Raw genomic sequence first — 23,144 nt, 5'->3', positions numbered from 1 at the left:
GGCGTTGTACAAGTGGAGCGCGGAGCATAAGGGACAACTGAGCTGCCTATCCCTTTGGTTTGTTTGTTAGTAGATGCTGCAGCTACGTTGCATTGTTGGCGTAGCTCCTACTGCGTGCCGTCTGTGGCCAGAGTTGGAGCTCTGATACCAATGCAATGTAGGAGACAAGGGGGCAGATTGGAGGAGGGAGAGAGAGGAAGTGGGAGAAGGAGAGAGAAGTGTGGAAAGGGGGAAGAGGGAGAGGAAGAGAGAGGTTGGGAGAGATTGAGAAGGAAAGAGAGAGAGAGAGATAGAGAGATTGGGAGAGAGAGTGTATACAACACGTAGGAGGGAGGAGAAGGGAGTACATAGGATTAGATGTCACATCAAAAGTGTACAAATAGGGGTGGATGGGGACTTATATAGTCCCTCCACATTTTCCACCTAAGAGGCCTCTAAGGGTCCTCTAAGGTGCCCCTTTTTCCCCCTTCATTACAATTTTAAAAGTCAAATTCAAGGGTTGACCTAGACTCCCAAGGCTCAAATGTAGGCTAGAAGTCTCAGATTTAATCAAACTTTCAACCTATTTGGACATGCATGTCTCGCAGCTAGTGTTTTCTCTATCACTTTTTCTTCATCTAGGATCTGTAGGTCTTGCATTTAAAGTTTAGCCCTAACTTTGCTTTTGGATTTTTTGTGTGCACGTGTACGTGTGAGAGAGAGAGAGAGAGAGAGAGAGAGAGAGAGAGAGATGAAATGAAATATTGTGGGACAGGTCACAACATTTGCTTGTAAGCTTGCAAAGCATCGAAAGTCCAACATATTGGAAGCCAAAGATGTTCTTTTGCATTTGAGTAAGCGTTGTTGTCCACTTTCCCCATAAGTTTACATTGCAATTTTCCTCTTTTCAATGCGTTACATTGATATGCATTTTGCCCTTTAGCACATGTTTTCAGTAGAGCATCTATTTCAGTTTGTTTCAAAAAGTGTAAATGGTTTTGAAAGGCTGACTACATCTTATTATTTGAAAAGGAGAAGATGCACTCTTGAAGTAATTGATTTTAAAAATGCCTTATTTGAACATTTCGAATTTTGTTTAATGACATGTTAAAGCATATTTGACAATATGCATACTATTTTATACTATAAAACAAATATAAAACACAAGTAGCTAGTCTGTGCTAAACGTGAGGGAGTTATGGTTTCAATCTTATGAGTGACTATCATGAGATGGAAACTGCACTATGTGTTGTGTTTTTAGAAAACGAGTTTGGGCATGTTGTTGGATTTATCTGGATATATGCTTCCGCTATATTAGCGGACATGGAAATTTCAACTTTTCGTTCATGTTGCGGCCTGATGATATTGCGATAAATTCTTTCTATCTTTGCAAAAGAAAAGAACTTTCTAATAAAGCTTGAAAAGACCTCATAAGGGCTGATGATGGTAAATACAAAGAAAGGACCTAGCTGTCCAAATCCAGCCTGCCAGCAATCCTAGCTCATTGCCTTGGGATTGTCCGGAACAAGGGCTAACTAGGAAGGTGGCCTATGCTCCTGTGGAGAATGTTTAGAATATGCCTGCAAGCCAAGCCTTGTAGAAACGTTTTCGCCGTTGGGCGGTCTCTCATGAGCCTGGAACGCCACGCTCCCAACTGGCGTGCAGTGTGAAAATATTGTCTTGCCATATGGCTACCAATGTAGTCGTCACTGGAACTTGTTGCCCTCCCACTTACTTGGTTGCAACGGGAGACCCAGATGTTCCACGAAGTGATGTTGGACAGTGTCTCCCATACACTATCCTCCGGCGCAAGCTGTGGGACGGCAGTACGGCATCGAGGAGCTCAATTTGGAAGACTTGTTCACCATGGATGTTGTAAGCTGGTGAGACAAGATTAATAGAGAAAGCATTGCGTCCCTCTGTGAGCATATCCACCATCCCCCATTGAAATCCCTCCGCATCCTCTGCGTCCTGGCCACAATTCGGAAAGCGGTTGTCCAAATGCTGTGTGCCACATGATAGCTCCATAAGCAATGTGGGATCGTCTCCACTCCAGCCAGGGACCAATGGGTAGGCCCCCATGAGCCACCATCGAGAAGAAGTAAGATATCTTCCGTGCTTTCATACTTGACCATAGCAATGGCTAGAAGCGATTGACCACCTCCCTGGGAACGTCCTTCTCTAGCCAATGTGCTTCCTTGAGGAGGTCCATGCTGTTGCCTCCAACTAAATGTGTTTGCCGATGCAGGTCGTGTAAGAAAAGAAGGGCATCTCCTCTGTCCCATCCGAATTGGCCAGAACCACTCTCTTGGATCCCATTGGATATCCTTAAGACGCTTGCCCTCCCACTGCCATAGATGCCAAACCACTCCCTCTGGATTGGCTAAGACTGTGGTTGATCGATATACCACCCTCTCCCCAACCGGCCAACAATGGTGATCCTCTACCACTCTAAGTCCTCCAAGGCTGCCAGCTCCTCCGAATCCCTCTTCGACTTCACCTGCAAAAGGCCCCCTGGTCCCGCTCTGTAAAACCTAGTGGTGCATTGCTCTAAAAACTAGATGATGGTCTAAGCATTTTTTTGCTTGGAGAGACCAAAATAAAATCGTATAGTCTTTGCAAGTAGTTGTAGCTTGAATGAAGAGATTGTGGACTACTTTTTGATTAGCCTTCTTCTTTAGTGCTAGCCTTTGTCATGGCTGAGTCTGTCCTTCACCTCCGGAGTGTTGACGAAAACTCAGTAGGAAGACCTTTGTATAAATGGATGCTCAAGTATGTGTGGGTGTGTGGATTCTTTGTGTGTGAAAGCATATGTTTATACTATGGTCTACACCCACTGTTGCGCGTTGATGACGTCAGTGGGGATGTCAGAGTAGCTAGTCCTTGCTATGCGTGATGGAGTTTATGGTTTCAACCTATGAGTGACTATCAAGAGATTGAAACTGCACTAATTGTTGTGTTTTAGAGGATGAATTTAGCCATGTTTATGGATTATCTTGACATATAAAACAAATTTTAGAACACTGGGAATTTTGCTTTATAACCTTGTTGAAGTTTTGACAATATGCAACATCGACCATAAAACAAAATGGAGTAAACTTGAATAGCCTATCTGGTAGTTTTTTGAAATTATTAATTTGTCCTTTTTAAAATATTTATTATTGTAAGCAATGATAATCTAAATAGTGGCACACACATGGCAGCCCCAGAGGTACATGATGAAGGGCTAACAACATTGCCACCACTCGTGGCGGATGCAATTGCAGAAGATGCATGTGACAGAGGGCTCACCTCACTACTTGCAATAATGTTCCACAAGTTCTTGGCTATCAACACGTTTGATTCTGAACACATAAGGTGAACACCCTGCACAATGCCGCAAATGTGATGACTTGCAAACAAGGTGAAGGTGCTAGAGAGAGGGCAAGGTAGGCCCAACAATCTGTGCAGAAAAGAGTTGCACAACACATGCAACGACTGCAAAAGTCTTGACTAAAACAATAGTCCATGGAAAGCAAATGTGACTGCACGACTCCTTCAAAGGGTATCCAACTGCAGAAAAACACTGCTGAACTGCCCCAACCAGTTTGAACTGTTGGAAATGGTGTGCTCACCTCCCCATCTGTAAGCCCCCATACGAGGAGAGCCTCGGGGGGGCGCTGAACCAAGGACTGATGTGGCTGCCACATGGGCAGCACTTTGACTGCCATGTGGGCAGCATGGGGTTGCCACTGTTGGGTGTGGGAAGCAATGGAACGGGAGTGGAGTGCAAGGGAGCAAACAACAAGCTGAAGGAACACGAAGTACTTGCAAATGGATAATGAGAAAGGACAAAGGGGTGGCCTATATGGCCCCGAAGTCAACCATATGATTGACCAATTAAGTCAACCTAAAGGTTGACTGAGTCCGAAGACTAGCCTACAAGGCCATACCAGGGCTAATTGCTAACAAACGCCCCGGATACATCTCAGGTATACTTGGAAACTATATCACGGTTGCACATATTCGTCCAAGATGGATATAGCAACCTATGACAGTACAGTGAGATCAAAATTACGTAACAAATGGTGCCAACTGTAAGGCATGTCGAAAAGCCTCAAACTTGGACTGTGGTAGAGCCTTCGTGAAGAGATCTGCTAAGTCCTCCGTTGGAACATATAACAACTGTATGTCTCTAGCTGACACTCGCTCTCGAACAATTATAATGAACCTCAATGTGCTTTGTGCGCACTTGAAACACTGGATTTCTCGCATTAGCCAAAACACTTTGGTTGTCAGTGTAGATGGTAGTAGAAGCTGGTTGGGTGATGTCAAGATATGTGAGTAGCTTACGGAGCCAGACACACTCAATTGTAGTTGTGAAGGCTGCCCTGTATTCAGCTTCACAACTGGAAGTAGCAACTGTAGCTTCTTGCTGAGTCATGAAATGCATGAAGATGCAAGCATGAAACAATTGCCAGTGTGGGACATTCTACTTGCCCAGTCACTGTTCGTGAAAGCATGCAAGACCAGAGGACACTCGTCACCATAGAACAGTTCCAAACTTTGTGTGGCCTTCAAGTAACGGAAGTTCCACTTCACTACTTGCCAATGCTGTGTACTAGGCATGTACACATACCTGCTCAACTGGGAGATGACATATTGAAGATCAGGCCATGTATGACATAAATAAATAAGGCAGCCCAAAGCCTGTTGATAAAGGGTAGCATCAAAGGGTGCACTCCCATCCTCGGAGGAGAAACGAAAGCCAGGCACTAATGGTGTAGAAACTGGCTTGCAATCTTCAAATTGGAAGCGGTCTAAGAGCTGTCCAATGTACTTGGATTGACTCATCATTACCGTTAGAAAAAGAGAGAGAGCTGAAGAGCTGAACGCTGTGCTTGCAATAGATGAAGTGAGTAATACAAGAAGCGGGATAGGTTTTGTCTAAGTGACAAAACCTTGTCCTTCACCAACTGTAGTTAGTGAACTAACTGTGGTTAGGGGGGCACTGCGAAATGTCTCAAACTTTTCACATGGAAGTGCTTTGGTGAAGATGTCTGCAACATTGTCAATGTGTTGACACATAGATCATACTGATCTCTCCTGCATGCAACTTCTCTCTGACATAGTGATAGTGAACCTCAATGTGCTCGTGCGAGCATGAAACACAGGATTCTTTGCCACTGCTATAGCACTCTGACTATCAGTGAGAATCGGAGAAGAACGCTCCAATGAAAGATGAAGATCAGCAAACAAACGACGCAGCCAAACACATTCAACTGCTGCTGTGAAAGCTGCCCTGTACTCAGCTTCACATGAGGAGGTAGCCACTGTAGACTATTTCTTGCTCAACCAAGAAATGCAAGCATGTCCTAGAAAGAAACAATTCCCACTGGTGGACTGCCTAGTATCATAGTCTCCAGCCCAATCTGAGTCACTGCAAGCATGCATCTGCAAGTCAGCCCCCCTGGGAAACATCAAGCCAAAAGACTTTGTACCTTGCAAGAAACGGAAGATGCGTTTTACAGCCTGCCAATGCATAATCTTTGGGCTGTGCATATACCTGCTCACGTGAGAAACTGAAAATTGAATATCAGGTCGTGTATTGCAGAGATAAAATGAGGCATCCAACAGCCTGACTATAGAGTGTGACATCAATTGATTCACCCGCATCATGCATTGTAAGCTTCAGCCCCGGCTCCATGGGAGTGGACATAGGCTTGCAATCATGCATGTTGAATCTGTCCAAGAGCTTTTGAACATACTTGGATTGAGACATAACAATGCCACATTTCTCTTGAATAAACTGGATCCCCAAAACGAAATGTAACAAGCCCAAGTTTGACATATCAAATGTAGCTTTCAATTGGGCTTTGAAATCTGCAATTACTTCCTCGTTTGATCCAGTGAGCAGCATGTCGTCTAAAAATGTCCCCCCCATCCTTCTTGATGTAGAGGGTGCTCTCAGTTGGACTATTGTGCAGCCCCTTGCTGGTTAGAAAGGCATCAATTTTGGCATACCATGCACGTGGGGCTTGTTTCAGCCCATACAAAGCTTTATTCAGCTTGCATACTTGATGTGCGTAAGCCCGGAGGTTGTTTGACATAAACCTCTTCCAACAAGTCTCCATTAAGGAAAGCTGTTTTAATGTCCAACTGATGAACATTCCATTCAAAATTTGCAGCCGTTGCTATAATTGACCTGATGGTGGTCATCCTAGATGTAGGAGCAAAAGTCTCCTCATGATCTATGCCCTTTTTTTGAGCATATCCTTTTGTAACCAGCCTTGCCTTGTACCGATCAATGGACCCATTTGGCTTTCTTTTGACTTTGAAAACCCACCGTGTACCTATGGCATTCTTACCTGGTGGCAAATCCACAACATCCCAAGTTTGATTTTTATGAATGGACTGCAACTCATCGTGCATGGCATTCATCCAATGCACATTATCCTTTGCTTCTTCAAATGTCTTAGGCTCCTCCTCATCAAGAAGAGTACCTGCATAAGCTGATTCAACTGAATGAGCTCCCTCGATGTGCCTCACTGCACTACGAGTTCTGCCAGGCAATGGAGTTTCAAGCCTACTCTCCCTGAGAGTCTGAAGCAACCAATGCGGGACTGTTTTAGCTGCGGGTATCTCTTGAATTTCTTGCCTGACAACTTCATCCAGACCCTGAGGTTGTACCAATTCAGCTGGGGGCTGAATCTGTACTCGTGGAGCTGGTGGAGGTTGCTGTAAATTTTGAGTTTCAGCGGGGGAACCAAATGCTATAGGAAGCATCCCCTCAAACACATCATCTGAAGAGGCCAAAATCGGAAATTCAGCATGTGTATGTGCAGAATTTTCATAGAATATAACATCTCTACTAACAAAAATCTTGCGTGTAGCAGGATTGTAGAGACGATATCTTTTGCTTTGTGAACTATATCCCACAAAAATGCATTTGAGTGCCTTATCTGACAACTTGTGTCTGAACTCCACAGGCACGTGAGCATATGCAACACAACCAAAAACTCTGAAGTGGTCCACTGAAGGCTTTCTCCCATGCCATGCCTCATAGGGAGTGATTGTCTTCAAAGCCTTTGTAGGAGCTCGATTTAAAATATAGTTGGCACACATGAGGTGAGGCAACTTCTTACTTGTGAGCATGCATCTATCCATCTCCATGGCGGTGCGATTCTTCTGCTCAGCTTTGCCATTCTGTTGAGGTGTAAGCCTCACTGTAAGTTGATGCATAATGCCTTTTTCTTTCAGAAATGTCTCAAATTCATGAAACATATACTCCCCCCCTTGATCTGTGCGAAGCATCTGCACCTTGAGTCCTGTCTCATTCTCAACCATAGCCACAAAGTGTTTGAAATGCATAAACACTTGCCTTGAGACCATAGACCCAAGTGTAGTTGGTAAAGTCATCTATGAATGTAACAAAATAGAGATAACCCCCAAAAACAGGTGTCCTCATGGGACCACAGACATCATTGTGAATAAGCTGCAATTTTCTTGTAGCTTTTACTGCATCATCCTTTTTGAAGGGAAGCCTATGCATTTTGCCAAGAATGCAACCTTCACATGCATAAGGAGGAGGCGACTCCAAAGGAGGTAATGCATCAACCATATCATGCCTCTGAAGTGTCATTAAGCTGCCATAGCTCATGTGCCCATACTTGGCATGCCATAACTCTGCATTCTGCATCGCAGCAGTGGGAGTGCTAACTGATAATGCGAGATGGGATCTTTTTTCATATAGATCAAGCTGAAAAAAACCCCGATACAAAGTGCCAGACAACCTTAAAGCATAGTCATTTTCTTTGTCTCTGAGTCTCTGAGTGCACACTTGTCATCATAAAAAACAACTTGAAATCCTCCTCTATTGAGCGAGGACACTGAAAGCAAATTCTTCTTTATACCTGGCACATAGAGTACATCTGAAATTCTGAAATCTGTGCCATCAGTGGATGTGAGAATAATATTTCCCACTCCACACAGTGAATAAGAAGAATTATTTGCACAAGTTACCTTCTTCTTGGTGGGTGAAGAATGCAGAGTCACAAATAGGCTTTTCTTGGAAGTTATGTGCTTTGAAGCACCACTGTCAAAATACCAAGTATGTAGTGTCTCATCAACACTAAAAGAGCATTCATTCTTTGAAGGGTCGTAACTGCAAGTCAAGAAAGCATACGGATCATCATCATTAGTGGCTGTAGTATTTGAACTACCCACTGAAAAATCTGAAGTGCAAGACAAAAAGGCATAGTGCTCTTCAACCAAGTTGGTTGCAACACCTCCTCCATCATGAGAATGTGGAACTGATGCATCTGACACAGCCATACCGGGATCCCTTTTCTTCTCTTTGGCTATGCGCTTCTTGCACTCTCCAATATAATGACCTGGCTTCTTGCAATAATGACAGATGCCCTTCTTTTTCTGCTTATTTGTATCACCTTGTGCCTTAGAAGAAGGCTGTCCATAATCAGCTTTATGCTGATGTGTGGGCTGATTGGCATGTGGCTGATGCTGCCCTTTACCCTTGGGTTTGAACTTGGAGAGCATAGCATACTCACCAGCCTAGGTTGCCATATTTCTGTGTGTTTGTTTCTCGTGCAACAGAAGTCCTACCAACTCGTGAAAGGAGAGGGGATTGCTGCCCCTAACCTACTTATTACATTACATTGGTCACTGCTTAGTTTTCTGCTTATTTGTATCACCCCGTGCCTTATAAGAAGGCTGTCCAGAATCAGCTTTATGCTGATGTGTGGGCTGATTGGCATGTGGCTTATGCTGCCCTTTACCCTTGGGTTTGAACTTGGAGAACATAGCATGCTCGCTAGCCCGGGTTGCCATATTTCTGCGTGTTTGATTCTCTTGCATGGAAGTCGTACCAACTCGTGAAAGGAGAGGGGATTGCTGCCCCTAACCTACTTATTACATTACATTGGCTGCAACATCTCCTCCATCATGAGAATGTGGAAGTGATACATTTGACACAGCCATACCGGAATCCTTTTTCTTCTCTTTGGCTATGCGCTTCTTACACTCTCCAATATAATGAAGACTGTCCAGAATCAGCTTTATGCTGATGTGTGGGCTGATTGGCATGTGGCTTATGCTGCCCTTTACCCTTGGGTTTGAACTTGGAGAGCATAGCATGCTCGCCAGCCCGGGTTGCCATATTTCTACGTGTTTGTTCCTCCTGTAACAGAAGTCCTACCAACTCGTGAAAGGAGAGGGGATTGCTGCCCCTAACCTACTTATTACATTACATTGGTCAGTGCTCTGATACCAAATGTTAGAAAAAGAGAGAGTGCTGAAGAGCTGAACATTGTGCTTGAAATAGATGAAGTGAGTAATACAAGAAGTGGGATAGGTTTTGTCTAAGTGACAAAACCTTATCCTTCACTAACCGTAATTAGTGAACTAACTGTGGTTAGGGAGAAAAACCTCTAAATGAGGGAAAAGTGCCCCTAACCTACTTATTACATTACATTGGTCACTGCTAGAATATAATAATAATTCTAACAATTACATCCCCCTCAACATATGCAAACTGGATGCCCAAGTAATACTGCAACTGGACCATGTTTGTCATTGCAAACGATTTTTGCAATCAGCTTTGGAATCTGCAATTATCTCCAAGTTTGGCCTAGTGATAAGCATGCCATCCACATATAGAATCAAAATCACCGATTCACTCTTCCGGATATAAAGAGTAGCCTCCGTAGGGCTGTTCTAAAACCCAAGGCACAACTAAAAAGAATGGATCTTGGCATACCATGCCCCTTGTGCCTACTTCAAACCATAAAGAGCCTTTTTAAGTCGGCATACCTTAGTTTCAGACCTTGGAAGTTCAAATCCTAGAGGCTGAGTGACATAGACCTCTTCTACTAAATCCCCGTGAAGGAAGGCGGTCTTGATGTCCAGCTGATGGACCTCCCAATGCCTGTGAGATGCAAGAGCAATGACACATCGAATGGTCGTGATGCATGAATTGGGAGAAAATGTCTCGTCAAAGTCAATACCATGCTGCTGGGCATAACCTTTCGCAACAAGGTGAGCTTTGTAGTGATTAACATTGCCATAAGCTTCGCGCTTTAGTTTGTAAACCCACTTTGTGCTGATGGCACGCTTGCCTGTAGGCAAATCACACGAGTCCCATGTGCCTTTTGCTTGAATGGAATCAAGTTCATCTCTCATGGCCTGCATCCATTCATGACTGTCAAATGCATCTTTGTAACATAGAGGCTCCTCTTGACAAGTAGTGGCAATCAAAGCTACAACCAAAAAATTGACTTGCATCTGTTTGTGCGCACCTCTAGTGCGGGCAGGCAAGGCTTAGTCTGCTTGTCCTTGAGGGTATCCAAGAACTAACAAGGGACTGATTTTTGCTGTCTCATGACAGCCTTTTCCTCTTGAACTGCTTGCCCGATAGCATGACCATTTGGCGGTGGAACATCAGGCTGAGTAGGAGCAATGGGAGGAGGATTGGAGCTGCTAGAAGCATGTGGCATGGTGCTTTGCAGTGTGTCAGCTGTATGTTTGAAAGGAGGAATAGAATCAAAAACGTTAGAGGTTTCTATTGAAGGCTGTGTTTTACAATCCAGCCAAGGTAAAGGGGCATGCTCAGTAAAGACCACGTCCCTATTGACAATCACGTTGCCTGTGCTAGGCTGAAACAACTTGTAACCTTTGCATTGTGAGCTGTAGTCAATGAAGATGCATTTGATAACCTTATCATCAAGCTTTTGCCTGAATTGAGAGGGTGCATGCACATGCGCAACAGAGCCAAACACCCGCATCACCGCCGCATGGGTAGCGTGTGCAGGATTGTGTTCTTTGTTGTTGTTTCTCTACCGAGGTTGTGAGCTTACGACCTGTCCATGCTTCATAGGGAGTACTGGTCTTCAATGCCCCAGTGGGTGCTCGGTTGAGCACATTGTTGGCACACATCATTGCATCCAACTAGAATTTATTGGGCAAAGACTTTCCCTTAAGCATGCACTTGGCCATTTTTGTTTCTGTTCTATTCTTGCACTCGGGAACTCCATTTTGTTGCAGAGTGTAGGCCACTGTGCACTGATGAATGATACCCCGGGTTGCTAAAAAATCAGAAAATCCTCGAGACAAGTACTCACCCCCCCTGTCAGTGCGGAAGGTCTTCTCCCCACTCTCATTCTCTGCCAAGGCAATCCAATGCTTGAAGCAAGAGAAGACATCTGACTTTAGCTTCATGGGATATATCCAAGTGACTTGGTGAAGTCGTTTATAAAAGAAGCAAAGTAGTGTACCCCCAAGTGATGCTGTCCGCATCGGTCCGCACACATCACTATGTACGAGATGCAACTCCTGGATGCACCAAGGGTCCCGTCCTTGAGAAATGGAATCCTATGCATTTTGCCCAACAAGCAGCCCTCACATACATGTTTTTTAAGTGCATGCATGGGTGGAAGATCTACGACCATGTCATGTGAATGCATCTTCACCAAACTGTTGAAGTTGAGATTTCCCAATCTCTCATGCCATAGATGTGTATCAGAAATTACAGATTCAGCCACAGCATTAGCTTCTATAGCAACCTATTGTGCCATATATGTCAAGATGATATAGTCCTCTATCAAGTGTTCCAGTAAGTACAATATAGTTGTCATACCGATTATCATAAACGGCACATATCCAAGTGAACCTGGTGAAGTCGTCTATAAAAGCAGCAAAGTAATAGTACCCCCAAGTGATGCTGTCCGCATCGGTCCGCACACATCACTGTGTACGAGATGCAACCCTTGGATGCACCAAGGGTCCTGTCCTTGAGAAATGGAATCCTATGCATTTTGCCCAACAAGCAGCCCTCACATACATTTTGTAAGCGCATGCATGGGTGGAAGACCTACGACCATGTCATGTGAATGCATCTTCACCAAACTGTTGAAGTTGAGATGTCCCAATCTCTCATGCCATAGATGTGTATCAGAAATTACAGATTCAGCCACAGCATTAGCTTCTATAGCAACCTGTTGTGCCATATATGTCAAGATGATATAGTCCTCTATCAAGTGTTCCAGTAAGTACAATTTAGTTGTCATACCGATTATCATAAACGGCACAGCGATAACCATAAAAAAGAACTCTGATGCCATGTGTGGAGATGGCTGAGATAGAAATCAGATTCTTTTTGATACCTGGAACATATAAAAGTTGCACAAGTGGAATGGTATCACTTGACACTGTAGTGACAAGCACTTAACAAATCCCTTTCACGGGATATGCTGCATTATTTGCATAAGTGATAGTGCCCTCATTTGGAACACCACTCAATACGTGAAAGAGGATTTTGCAGGAAGTATGTGCTTGGAAGCACCACTATCAAAGTACCAGTTTGAGGCCGAATCTGAGGCTGCAAAAGCTGAATCATGCAGAGTAGGATTACAATGACACTCCACAATAAATGCCCACTCATCATGAGCAAAGATTGGCTGCCTCTGTATTTGTGACATTAGCAGCTGGAGTATTTGTGACAACAAGACCTTGCTGTCCTGGCTGTCCTTGCTTCTTCTTCTCAGAAGCAATACGCTTCCGGCACTTAGAGTTGTCATGACCTGGTTTCCTGCAATAATTGCAGCATTTCTTCATCTTCCCATCGGTAGGAGAGGAAGAGGATGAGATACTAGATGTAGGTTTTGGCGACTCTGTTCCTCTTGTAGGAGTCAAAGGAGTAGTGGTTGGGGTTACCCATGGCCACTAGTCAAAGCGTTGTAGCAAATCCTTGATACGAGTCAGGAAGCCCATGAAGTGTGGTAGACACAACCTGTGAGTCTGGTACAATCTCATCAACATTGATGACCTGCTCTCTGAAGTATTTGACCAGTGTCAAATAGGCATTCATGCTGCCCCCTTCATTCATCTTAACATTGTCAACCTGCCCTCGCAAATAAGTGACTCTAGGCCAAGTTTTTGAGGCATAGGCAAGCTCTTCAGATGAGAAAGAAGGCCTTATGTTGTGAGATTTGGCATCCATAAAGAGGCTGAGAGAGCTACAGTTGGACTCCTCTCGGCTAGCTAACAAATATTGTGCGCCCTTGCTTGACGTTTTAGGAGATCAAGCTAGACAGCCAAAGTATTCATGCCATTCCTCACGCCATGGTGGGTACAAGAGGGGGATGAGGCGATTTTTTCCAGACTATAGGTCTACATTTAGCCGGAGCACAGCCTTAGATGTTGAGAGTTGAGAGGGGGCAGACGCCACTGTCAAATGTCGGTCCCATCACATCCCTTCGAGAATTAGACAAATCCATTCGTGGGCAAGAGACATAGGCAACTGTCTTGAGTCGAAAATCTATCGAATGACCAGGCGTAATGGGGTGACTAGACACTTCCAAAAATTGTACCATCCTCCTCTGGGCATTTCTCGGTCGAGTTGCAGTCTGCAGGTTGACCCAGATCAACTGACCTGCAAATGATTGACTGGCCCATCTGTTGTTGACTAGACCTAGCCCACTACTGGCCTGCCACGTGGCAAGCCGACAGGTCTGTCCTGCAGCTGTTGTTGCTTCTGACCAGGGTGCTGGGCCTATAAATGGCCCCAGCCCTAGCTTATTTACTGCTTCTATGTTGCACTTCCCTAGTGCTTATGCCCCTTTCAGCCCTAAATACCCAGATTGAAGCTTCTCTCCATAGCCCTTCGTGTCAGCTTCCCCTAGGGCTCACAAGTGGGGAGGTGACCATTCTATTCCAGCAGGTAATCCCTGCTATGCGTGATGTAGTTTATGGGTTTCAACCTCTTGAGTGATTGCCATGAGATTGAAACTGCACTATTTGTTGTGTTTAAGAGGATGTGTTTGAGCATATCTAGATGTATGTTCTTGCCATATTAGCAGACATGCAAATTTTACCTATCAGCTATCTTTTCTAAGTGTTTTTTGTTTAGGAATGCTCATTTGGGAGGGACCAAAATGAAATACTATAGTCTTCATGAGTAGTCGTAGCTTGAATGAAGAGAATGTAGACTATTTTTCGATTAGCCTTCTTCTTTAGTGCTAACCTTTGTCATGACCGAGTCTGCCCTTGACTTTTGAAGGTGCTGATGGAAACTCAGTATTAAGACCTTTGTACAAATGGATGCTCGGAGTATCAGTGGGCTTGTGGTAATCTATGTGTGAGAGCATATGTTTATATTGTGGTCCCACCCACAATTGGTCACTGACGACATCATTGAGCATGTCATATTAGCTAGTCCCCTCTATACATGATGGAGTTTATGGTTTTCAACCTCGAGTGTTTTGAGATTGAAACTGCACTATTTGTTGTGATTTTAGAGGATGAGTCTGAGCATGTTCTTGGATTCATCTAGATGTATACATATATGGGGTGGTGGGCGAGGGCCGAGAGAAAGAAAGAAAGATCATTAAAAGTCGTCGGAAGTAAGTAATGACCTGAAACGCTGCATCGAGCTGTAGTGGAGATGCTCCGAACTCAGCGAGGACTATTTGATGTGGGACTGAGGGCTTATTGCGAATCATCTGTGAAAGCATGAGAACCTGAGAGAGAGAGAGAGAGAGAGAGAGAGAGAGAGAGAGAGAGAGAGAGAGAGAGAGAGATTTATTAACATATGCAGGAGACCTCACAGCTCTATAAAACAAAGTACAAACACTGAAAAGTGACCTACTACATCTGGATAGCCAGAGAATCGGGGGAGTGCACAAAGCTCACTTCCTCCCAGGTTATTATACGGCATAACTACATTCTGATACTATCATAATGTGGCCTTATAACTTCAGTTGAAGACTGCGAGTCTTTGGGTTTGGATTTGAAGTCCCTAATTAGTGCTTTCTCATTACAATAAACTGCTTCCTTTACTTTGGTGAGTTCAGAATTTCTTTGTTTGAGCTAGATTGGAGTTAGCTCCTCAGATATCCGAATCTTTGTTTCCTTGAGCTTATGTGCTTTCTAAGGATCGTAACTCTTGCTCTATATAAAATTTCTGATTTTTAATATTGGATATATTCTAGTCTTATGAAGTTATATATAAGGATTTCAACTCTTGCTGCCCTCCCTCTGAAGTAGACTTGAGCTTGTTTGCCATTTTGACTGATATTACATATATGAATTCTGTCTCATCCAACGTGTGATATTTCCTTCTTCAGGCATATGAGTCTTTCTCCTCTATGTCTTTCTCCTCATCATCATGAAGAAAACCATCTTTCAACCCCCCAATGCGTAAGATCATTCTACTCTTTACTCTGGATTCCAGCTCCAAACAAAGATCAGCTTTATTTACTTAGTTACTAGCATCAGCAATCATCTCTTCTTTGATCGAACTTACTCGGTTAGTGATCATCTCCTTAACTGTGGAGAAACTGCGGTGCTGGTGGAGATACACTGTATTTGTGTAATACTTCTGCCATAAATTCCTGCTCCATGTCCTGTACCTTCCTTCCAAGTGCTGCAAGTTGGAGCTTGAGCTCTCGTATTACCTGCTGCAAGTAATATATCTGCTCTGCGGGTCTGAAATAATCCTCCGCTTTTGATGCATCTTTGTATTGGGGGGGGGCAATGGGAGGGCTGCAATGTCCGAGTAAGAGACCTTGCCTGCTGGAGTCGAGGCAAAGGTCTTGGTCTTAGGAAGATCGGAACTAACCCCCGGGTTTGGGCTGGGGGTTCAGCCCAACTTGGGTTTAGGGTGAGCATTTGAACCTTGAACTTAGAAACTGAGAGAGAGAGAGAGAGATTTTCTATTTGGTGTTGATGATTGGCTTTTTACTTTTATCTGTGAACTCCTATCCAACAATCTTTTTCTCATTGAGGGAACTCTTTGCATGATAAACAATTAACTTGTTTACAGTCGAGACACCAGTCAGTGTTTCAAGAATTCTCGTATAATCATGTGGATCATAATGTGTGTAATATTTTTGAAATCTGTGCCACAGGTGCCTCATCGTTTGATGCTAACTTTCATCTTTGGCCTGATTGTTTATGACAGACAGGAATTGGGATTTAAATATTCCAGGGTTTGGTGGAGAGGAGTACCGGGCTTACAAACGGATGGTATGAATATATCTTGTGTCCCGTACTTTTTAATTTTGTCAGCCTGCACATATAGAATGGAAGGATTACTTGTGTGCATGGTAAAAAGTGTCCATCTTAACAACTTTCATAATTCAACAAGAATGTCTGTCATCCAGTTTTGTTCCCCTCCCAGTGTTGGTAATGAATTCTTTGAGACATACAGTTCGAAAATTTAGCACAAAGGGAGGTCACACTTCTAGTGGGATGTTCCAGTTACACAGAATTAGTCATAGTGCTGAGTATCACTCACTAGTGCTCTGCAGGCAAGTACTCGTCCTTTACCTAGCAGTCAAAAATCTTTGTTGAGTCCGCAGTGAAGGCCTTTTTTCGCTGATCATGTGCCTCTGGTTGCTGGGGGGGCTGGTTCATGGTCTTGATCATGCAGTCTATCAGCGATACTCACAAGCAACGTCTTGCATTGGTATGTGGACTCTCTGCACACTCATGTTAGCATGCTCTTTGAGCCACTATATCTGTGTATTATTAAGCTGTTCAGGGTTGTCACTGCATGTATTCTTACTACATTGCAAGTTATTTTGGTATTTTCACCTTTTTGTTTGCTAGCCTTATGTGAGGTTGGCGAAACCAATCACTGCTGAAATATTGGATGAAACGGATGCTGGAAACCTAACAGTTTTGCATGAGAGTATTTCAGCTCAGTCAATAAATCCTATGACATGGTCTTTTCAGATTAAAAAATCGGCTGCAAGCCAACAAACAGGACAAGATTCCGTGACTGGCAAGAGTGGACCACCTGCTAGTGCAGGGCCTCAAGCACCGGTTGCATGAGCACACCAAGGACCAGGAAGCCACTCATGCAGGCATTTGTGTATGCATAACACTAAAACTCGTCTGCCCTTATGATGAGAAGTGCTCCTTGAGAAAAAAGAAAAGGAATGCTGAAACTTATCTGACAGAAATTTCACTGAAATTTGAGGTGCAGGTGTGATTGCATATTGGGAGAGAAGCTCATGTGTACTACTTTTTATTGTTCGACTTTGGATCGATTGACAGTGGCCTGTACACCCCTTTTTACTACACTGGCCCACATGTAGGAGGATTTCTTTTGTAGAGTTTTAGTACATGTATGCTTTTTATGCAGCTGAATTATTTGAAATTCTTGTCTTGTCTGTACGGGAGGGTTTTTTCCTTTCCAATTTTTATACCATTAGAACTTAACACACAAAATTATTGGATCTGTATCACGTTTTTGAACAGAAAATGCAGGAACTACGGTTGAGGTATACATGAGGCAAGATCTTAACGAGTACTAGTATTCTTAGATGGTCAAACATCATATTAGACCCAGCTTGGAGGGCAACGACTCTCCTTCCCTAAGGGACTGTTCAATGCCATTGATTCTTGGTTTACCTGAATGTTAGTGTCCGATCACCACTGTAACTGTACAAAACTAGAGCAAACACCGAAACTTTTATGTTAAGGAAAAAAATAAATTTGAAAAAGTAGAGTGCTATTTTAAGATATGTTGCAATTCTATTGCACCAATATTTTCACTAGAAGGAATGATTGGTGCATCAAAGTGATCAAGCATTCCTGCTAGACAACAATCAGTCATAAGTAGTAGATTATAGAATGACATCCACATCAATAAAAAATCCCTGAAAAACAATGAGTTTGCACAACCTGAGAGAGAGTTGATTGTGGCAGCTGCAATCTAATACTTCTCTCCAGTAGGAAAATCAAGTATACAACAAAATCATCCACAATGCTAGAGCTAGCTAAGGGCATAGAAGAAACCATTAGGGGAGATTTGGCGTCAAAAGGGGCCTCATAAGGATGTGATTAGGAAAATGGCGAATTTTCTAATCTTCAGCTAAAAGCGGGGCATGGTAAGATGCATTTAATGGTAAGTATTTTTGATTCTTTTAACACTAGTTTTGTACTAGAACGTGACACTTTTGCGTCATTTTTAAGTGTTTGTAACAATATTCTATTGGATTCAATACAATTCAATTGATGAAATCCTTATAGTAATGATAGATACACAAGATAAGGTTTCGGGGAAAAATAGTACACAGAGAAAAAGTAAGAATGAAACTTTCAAAAGGGCTCTGAAGGTATTATGGTCCCAAATGGACATAATAGTGTCGACATATTGTAAAATATATGCACCAAAGAAACAAATTGATTTCGGGAATTCGCCTATGTGTTGCTAATCTTTATACTCTATGCTACATGGGTAATTATTGCTATAAAAGCCAAAATCATTTATTAATATTACCCTTACATATGTAACTTTCTCTTCTCTCACCATTAAAAAATGGTGCCTTGCAAATTGTACAAGAAAAGATCATGGAAAAGGAATGATTTCGAGTTGTTTGAAAAAACTAAAGAAAAGTTGTCTTTGATTTCATGTTATCTTAAAAAAGCAAAACAAAAGTTGTCTTTGCTTTCATGTTGTTGAAAAAAACTAAAGAAAAGTTATCTTTTTGTGTAGGACTATGGGTAAAAGTACACAGATAGGAAATACAATGCCCTTACCAATTGAAAATAATTTTATCAAGTTGGTTGGTTTTGTAGAACACTTTAGTGTCCTTAGACACTAAAGTGTACTACTACAGAACTAGTGTTAAGAGTGTCATGTGCATTTGGATGGTTTGGATGCATTAGTCCTTCAGCCAATGGTGCATATGGAATGGTCTTGTGATCCATTGGGTCATCCTAATCAATCCAATATGGGTATGAAGCATTTGTTTTTTGCTATTCGATTGAATTCTCATCCAAGAACACTAAAGTGTCCTACTGTAGAACTAGTGTTAAGAGTGTCATGCATTTGGATGGTTTGGATGCATTAGTCCTTCATCCAATGGTGCATATGGAATGGTCTTGTGATCCATTGTATCATCCTAATCAATCCAATGGTGTGCATGAAGCGTTTGTTTTTTACTATTCGATTGAATTCTCATCCATGAATTCTCATCCAAGGGCCACGGTTAAGCGTCGACTCTTCACCCTTAAATTAGCAAGGGCCCACAAGCTCTCTTGGGCCACATGGCGATCACATTAAACATGCATGATTGGTAGAGTCTTTATTGTTAGATCTGAATCCCATCACAGGGCATGTGTGAGGTGCCTCCCATCCACCCTTAGATGTGTTTGTATCCAAGGGTTCACAAGCCTTCGCTGCCACAAACACCTCGGGCTTCTCCCATAATTAGATCTTGAAACTCCATTTAAGGGTTGAATATGCAATCATCAACGTGCATTTATTCGTTGCTCGTGTGGGCACCACAATACCGTCGGATCACTGCCACTATCCATACACTCAAGGGCTAGGATCAACCTTGTGTATTGTGAATTATCCGCCTTTGATGTTTTAGGGCGATCTAGTAGCCATGGTTCTTTTTCAGAACTTTTACAAGACTTTTGCCAAAGTGATTAGAGGTAAGTGGACCTGTTGTCAGTCTTCCCACCAATCAAAAGAGGCTCAAATTCCTCTATTCTTCTAAATGCTTGAGCCTCCTCATTGTTGGATTTCTAATTTTTGGATTAGAGGAAGAATTCGGTCCTTAAGCTAAAGGGCCCTTTTCGACCCCAAATCTCCACCAATACTTACGAGGATGACAATAATGAACAAAGAACCTACACAAAATGATCCCTCCTTCAATGAAAGCTACTCCAAGCCATCCATCGATCAACAAAGCTCCCGATTGATGTCGACCATAGAGCCAATATGCAGCCAAGAATGGAAAGCCCAATGAAGCACAACACTTGGAGTGCATCCAAGCTACTTCAATCAAAGCTAGCCATTGAAAACATAGGTCCCCAATTGATTTCCACCACAAACCCAACGTGCAAGTAGTAGACTAGCCTTCAATTGATACGTATTCGCAACATAGGTCTCCCCATAACAGAATCGACTAGAAGCTCAACATAATCGAGGAGAAGCTCCCCCTCTCGTATTTGGAGTGATAGCTCTTCACTGGAAAGCTAAACAAAGCACCACACTTGAAGAAGATTCCTTGTTTCTCTCCAAAATACTATGTCGTTCAATCGAAGCGAGTTGTGGAAAACACAAGTCCAATAATCGGCCTCCACCATAGAGGCAATGGGCAAACCAGACTTCCAAGTGCCACCTCTTCGAAACATAGAGCTTCTCAGAACATGATCGACCAACAAATCAAAACAATTGAGAAAAACCTCCTTCCACTAAAACTCCTCTTTGAACAATAGAGCTTCGATATCCATGAGTCCCTAATTCAATCAAATTTAGCCTAGGAAAACATAGATGTGGTAGTTGATTTGCACCACAGAGCCAACATGTAATCAGATAATTGGAATTAGATTGTAAGCTATTTAAAAGATAGAGCTCCTCACAACATAGATGCGGTAATTGATCTCCACCACAAAGCCAACATGGAATAACCAGACTGGACTATCACATGTTTGAAAGATAGAGCTTCTCACAAGACAATTGAGTGAGCTTATCTCAAAAAAATATTTGATTGATAGGTGTTCAAATAGCAGATCTTCGACATCTATGAGAACCAACACACAAAATATGCAACACCTCTATTACTACACATGCAACGACTGACTAGGGAGTACAATGCAATGAGTGAAGTTGATTAGAGCCCATGCAACTAACAAAGGTGTGTTGAGATATCAAGCTCTATCCCCGACATATCTCCTGGATGACTATCATTTATGTCACCGCCTATGTTAGTTGTACTCGTGGTGTAGTTAGACTACCACGTATGTTTTTGGTTTGGGTTTACATATGAACCACGTATTCTAGGTTTTGACATATAGGGTATTTCCCTCTTCTATTGTATTGTTGTTGTGTGCAAAAGTGAAGAAAGGCTTCACCCTCCAACCTTGTGTCCTCTCTCTTTTGTGTGTTGTGAAGAAAGCTGAACTTGAGTCTCCTATCTCTCTCCCTTCTTCTTTACATGGTATCAGAGCCTTGTTCTTGGTAAGGAGCTCAAGAAAGCTAGCCAAGTTTGTGGTGTCCTGGTAAGAGGACCAGTGTAGCTTTCCTATTTCGAGTTTGGGAGCAAATCTCTGCAGGTAGCACAGCCAGAAGTGCAGGAGTGCACTGCTTCAGATTGAGAGGCCCTTCGCGGTGCGGCGAGAGCGTAGTATATGCTGCGGGTAAGGGCGAAGCCCTTGGCGACTTTATTTTTTTGATTTGAGGCCGTTGCGGGGCCCGTTTTGAAGGCGGAAGTTTTTCGCAGGCACTCAGAAAAAGGCCTTGTTTTTGCTATGCGACCACCGCGCGGCTAGTCGGTGGAAAGGTGCCATAGAAATTGCATCGTATGCCTATGTGCAGAGATATTGGGAGTTGCAGATTCATGCCTGTTGCCTGTTGATGCAAAATCGTCACTAGGAAGTGACTGTGTGGTGAAATACCACTTTCGTCAGTGTTGCAGATCTGCCCCTGTGAGGCTTTTCGCAGAAGTTTTGCTATTTGCCCTTGTGAGGCATTTGCTGTGTTTACAGGTTGCTGTTGCAATTCGTGATTTGTAAAATGTCTGAGAATCTGTCTACCATTGTCAGTGAGAAGCTTGACAAGAATAACTTCCAAGCATGGAAGTTCAGGATGACAAACTTCTTTATGGGAAAGGGAGTTTGGGATTACATCAGTGGTGAAACTGCAGAACCAGTTTTGGGTGCTGCTCCCACTCCTGCTGAATTGAAGGCCTTTAAAGAATGGCATGAAAAAGCCAGAAAATGCCTGTATTGGCTGTCTGTTAGCATTTCAGATTCTATGATTGTGCATATACAGGATCTAGAGACGCCTAAGGAGGCATGGGATACATTGGTGAAGCTGTATAGCACAAATACCAAAGCACGAAAGATGCAGCTAAAGCAGGAGTTGCACAATGTGCAAAGGAAAAATATGAATATAAATGAGTATTCCTTGAAGGTGAAAGGCCTTGCAGATTCTCTTGCCTCCATTGGAGCACCTGTTGATGATGAGGACTTAGTGTCCGTGACCTTGAATGGTCTTGGGAAAGATTATGCACAATTTCGGACATCCATTGGAGTCCGTGAACCATTTCCTGATTTTCAGGAACTTATTGCTCTCTTGCTGAGTGAAGAGCAAAGGAATGGTGGTTCAGCCACCTCAACTTCTCAAGAGACTGCTTTCTACTCGAATACAGGTAGAGGCAGAGGTAGAGGAAGAGGCCGGTTTGGTGGCCGTGCAGGAAATCAGAACCAACAGCAACAACAGGAAAACCAGTCCTATGGAGGAGGACGTGGTAGTTCTAAAGGCAGGGGGAGCCAAAGAGGCCGTGGTTCATGGCAAAGGAACCAGCAAGTAAATAGCAGCACAGAATGCTATTATTGTGGAAAGCCTGGACACAAGGAGAATACATGCTATAAAAAGCAGAATGACATCAAAAGTGGAAAGTTGCAGCAAAGCAACTATGCATCATCAAGTGGGCATGGTGACGACAGAAATGAGCACCTTTTTGTGATGCAGCATATGGTTAACTCCATGTCAGGAGATGCTGCAGCTTGCAATGATGTTTGGTATGTTGATTCAGGTGCCTCTAACCACATGACCAGTCATGGTGAGTGGTTTCATGATGTTAGAAATTTGGATAAACCAGGTTATGTTGAAACAGGTGATGATACTGCGCACCCAATTACGCAGGTTGGTAAAGTGCCATTGGCTATGCAGGATGGCAAAACGAAGTACTTGGTAGATGTACTTCATGTTCCAAAAATCACTAAGAACCTGGTTTCAGTTGGCCAGATGGTTGAGCAAGGTCTGCAGGTTAGATTTAATCCTGATGGATGCTTTGTTGAGGACCTGAAAAATAAGTGCCGCTTGGTTGCAAAAGGCAACAAAAATGGTAGAATGTTCACCTTGGATGTTGATATGCCTGAGGTGAAAGCTGCTATGTTTGCGCATGGGAGAGGTGTCATTGCAGATATTGAGATATGGCACAAGCGCATTGGGCACGTGAATATACAAAGGCTGAAATCTATGCAAACGAAAAACATTGTTGCAGGTTTGCCTAAATTCAGAGTTGAGGGAATGCAAAAGGTATGTGAAGCATGCCAAATGGGTAAGCAGGCCAGACATGCATTTCCTAAAAATGCTAAGGTGAGCAGAAGACCTTTGGAAGTGATCCATTCAGATGTTTGGACAA

General features: G+C 43.1%; 1 protein-coding gene across 3 annotated transcripts in view; it reads left to right on the top strand.

Moving 5' to 3' along the window:
- Positions 1-17,422, top strand: part of LOC147903543 (uncharacterized) — a 53,765-nt gene extending 36,343 nt beyond the window's left edge. The window contains exons 5-9 of one of the 3 annotated variants that reach the window (XM_087399755.1): positions 755-833; positions 15,932-15,996; positions 16,403-16,438; positions 16,708-16,846; positions 16,961-17,422. In XM_087399755.1, coding sequence (XP_087255881.1) covers positions 755-833; positions 15,932-15,996; positions 16,403-16,438; positions 16,708-16,806 — 279 coding nt within the window. In that variant the 3' untranslated portion in view covers positions 16,807-16,846; positions 16,961-17,422. Of the gene's footprint in view, positions 1-754; positions 834-15,931; positions 15,997-16,280; positions 16,439-16,707 lie in introns of all 3 variants that reach the window. The other 2 variants (XR_015543791.1, XM_087399747.1) reach the window with 2 other exon arrangements.
- Positions 17,423-23,144: the final 5,722 nt, after the last annotated feature.

The sequence above is a fragment of the Dipteris shenzhenensis genome, chromosome 3 (genome assembly GCF_047967505.1).
Source record: "Dipteris shenzhenensis isolate YYH24624 ecotype China chromosome 3, Dip_SZ_1.0, whole genome shotgun sequence".
Taxonomy (NCBI): domain Eukaryota; kingdom Viridiplantae; phylum Streptophyta; class Polypodiopsida; order Gleicheniales; family Dipteridaceae; genus Dipteris; species Dipteris shenzhenensis.
The sequence above is the reverse complement of the archived record's forward strand: the minus strand, read 5'-3'. Positions and strand labels throughout refer to the sequence as shown.